The 2,054-nt window shown below is 42.0% G+C and overlaps 1 protein-coding gene across 1 annotated transcript in view; it reads right to left on the minus strand.

Moving 5' to 3' along the window:
• The window catches only part of LOC101848389 (tyrosinase-like protein 2), a 16,003-nt gene that overhangs the window by 6,612 nt on the left and 7,337 nt on the right, over nucleotides 1–2,054 (minus strand). Inside the window, exon 2 of the mRNA XM_013089035.2 lies at nucleotides 409–642. Coding sequence (XP_012944489.1) covers nucleotides 409–639 — 231 coding nt within the window. The 5' untranslated portion in view covers nucleotides 640–642. The remainder of the gene's footprint in view (nucleotides 1–408; nucleotides 643–2,054) is intronic.

Raw genomic sequence — 2,054 nt, forward strand, 5'->3', positions numbered from 1 at the left:
ACCCCCCAACCTGCTTGTGCCTACGATTTATGCTTTACCATGTTCGATTACAGAAAGTATACGTGATTATTCATATTAAAGTACAATGTATATTTTTTAGACAATGGACTCTCTTTAACTAAGCCAAGACCAATGTTCGATAGAATGGCGTGTTTGGTACTGGAACTCTCCAACAACTGAAGGTCAGAAACGAATCCTAAATCTGAGTCCAGGAGGACCTTTGAGTGCATGTACTTGAATTGTTTTGTGAATAAGAATGGTTTTCTTCCACTCGGTGCCTTTCTGCCAGTGACTGGTGTTAACAGCAGAGATGCAGAATCTTAAGTATTGTTACTGCGTTGAAAAGGACATTAAACCCGTACCGCTTATTTTCTGTCCCATATAATTATCCAGCATTCAAAAACTCACCGTGTCCAATTTGGCAGCGTTGATGGCATTCACAATTTTCTGATACTCTGTTGAGTTAAGCATCCGGCATTCTTTCCTAATGCTAGGGCCCTCTATGGGTCGTTCCATCAATATGTTGGCCAATCGTAGCGAGTCTAGAACTCTGGGTTGTTCCATTATTTGGGGAAATTGGGGGTCACATATCTGTAGTAAGGTGACCAGGACTGTTGCAACACATAGCGACCACTGCATGTCCTGAGGAAAAACACAGTTGTCTTGATTTTTTTTTCCTAGAATATTCTTCAGTGAGGGAAGAGGGGGGGTGGAAGGAGGGAAAGGGGGGGGGAGGTGTTCGCGTCTTTTCGTCAACATTCTCAAAGACACAAGGTTCCTTCAAAAAATGGATTGTTTGATCCAGTTTACGTAAATTAGTCTGTGTTTGTGTGTGCTCTTTTTCGCTTGATGATTTCATTGAATGCGTGACTGCCCATATAGAAATACAAGTAATAAGCATGCCTCTGTATAGGAGAAACTTACAAGAAATACAAAGAGCAGAGAATATCAACAGTTCACCTTTCAGCAGTCAAGTGTGCGGGCAACGATCTGCTGTTTTACCACACCCGTTAGCCTACTTTGAAAATGTCGTTCTTCATAACCACACACAACCTTTTGTTACTCTATGTACATAACATGCATGATCGACAACAAAAAGTTCCAAATATGTTCTTCGACAAAAGCCACTCTGACCCTTTCATATGTTTCAAACGTTCTCTAACTCCTAGCCTAAAGAAAAAAAAGAAACAATTTCCTGGAGAGGTCATCTCTGACTCAGAGGTTGACGTGTAATGACCCTCCATCCTTCACCGTCGCAAGATGCTACTACACGTACTACTATATCCAGTGTCCAGGCCATTCCATGTTTTTATGTTGTCCATCTATGTTTCTCTTTGTCTTCCCCTGTCCCCTGGCCCTCCTGCCCCACATCCCTCCTTCTAGCACCTCGTTCACAATGGTTTCATGTCTTTTTAAGTGGTTTAAGTATTGTAGTTTCCTACCTTTTATTTCATTCAGCCGAGTTGGTCTTGTGTGGAGAATCTGACACACCGTATTGTTCACCTTTTTTGCTTCCCAACTTATTCTGGCCATTCTACGGTAGCACCACATTTTAAACGCAGTTATTTTGTTTTCTTTCTGTAACAAAGTCCAGGTCTCAGCACCATTATTATAGGAATGTGGAGAAGATGTCTTCTTTGATCAATGCATTTCTTTGGAATCATACGTAGTAAGTTCCCACCCTTTCCACGGTGGCCGGCCACAATCGTCTTTTGGGTCTCGACATGCCCTTATAGTGAGCCACACACCTTGCTATCGTGCCTCGAGACCATTCAGATTTCTATTGATACATGTACTTAAATCTGCTCTCTTCACCCCTCTAGACTTAACTGCAAAGGTAAACCACTTAAAAAGACATGAAACCATTGTGAACGAGGTGGGATCCCCGGGTACCGAGCTTCGAATTTAACACATATCCAACGTGGTCTATAATTGTGTTTGGCAAAGTTCTTATGGTTTTTTTTCTCAAATGGGAGGCTTAATAGGTGATGATTTCATGCGGTAAAGTTGACTCATAACATAGAAGAGTAATGCTATCCAGGGCGCCGGGGCAA

This window comes from Aplysia californica, unplaced genomic scaffold (genome assembly GCF_000002075.1).
Source record: "Aplysia californica isolate F4 #8 unplaced genomic scaffold, AplCal3.0 scaffold00862, whole genome shotgun sequence".
In the NCBI taxonomy this organism is placed as follows: domain Eukaryota; kingdom Metazoa; phylum Mollusca; class Gastropoda; order Aplysiida; family Aplysiidae; genus Aplysia; species Aplysia californica.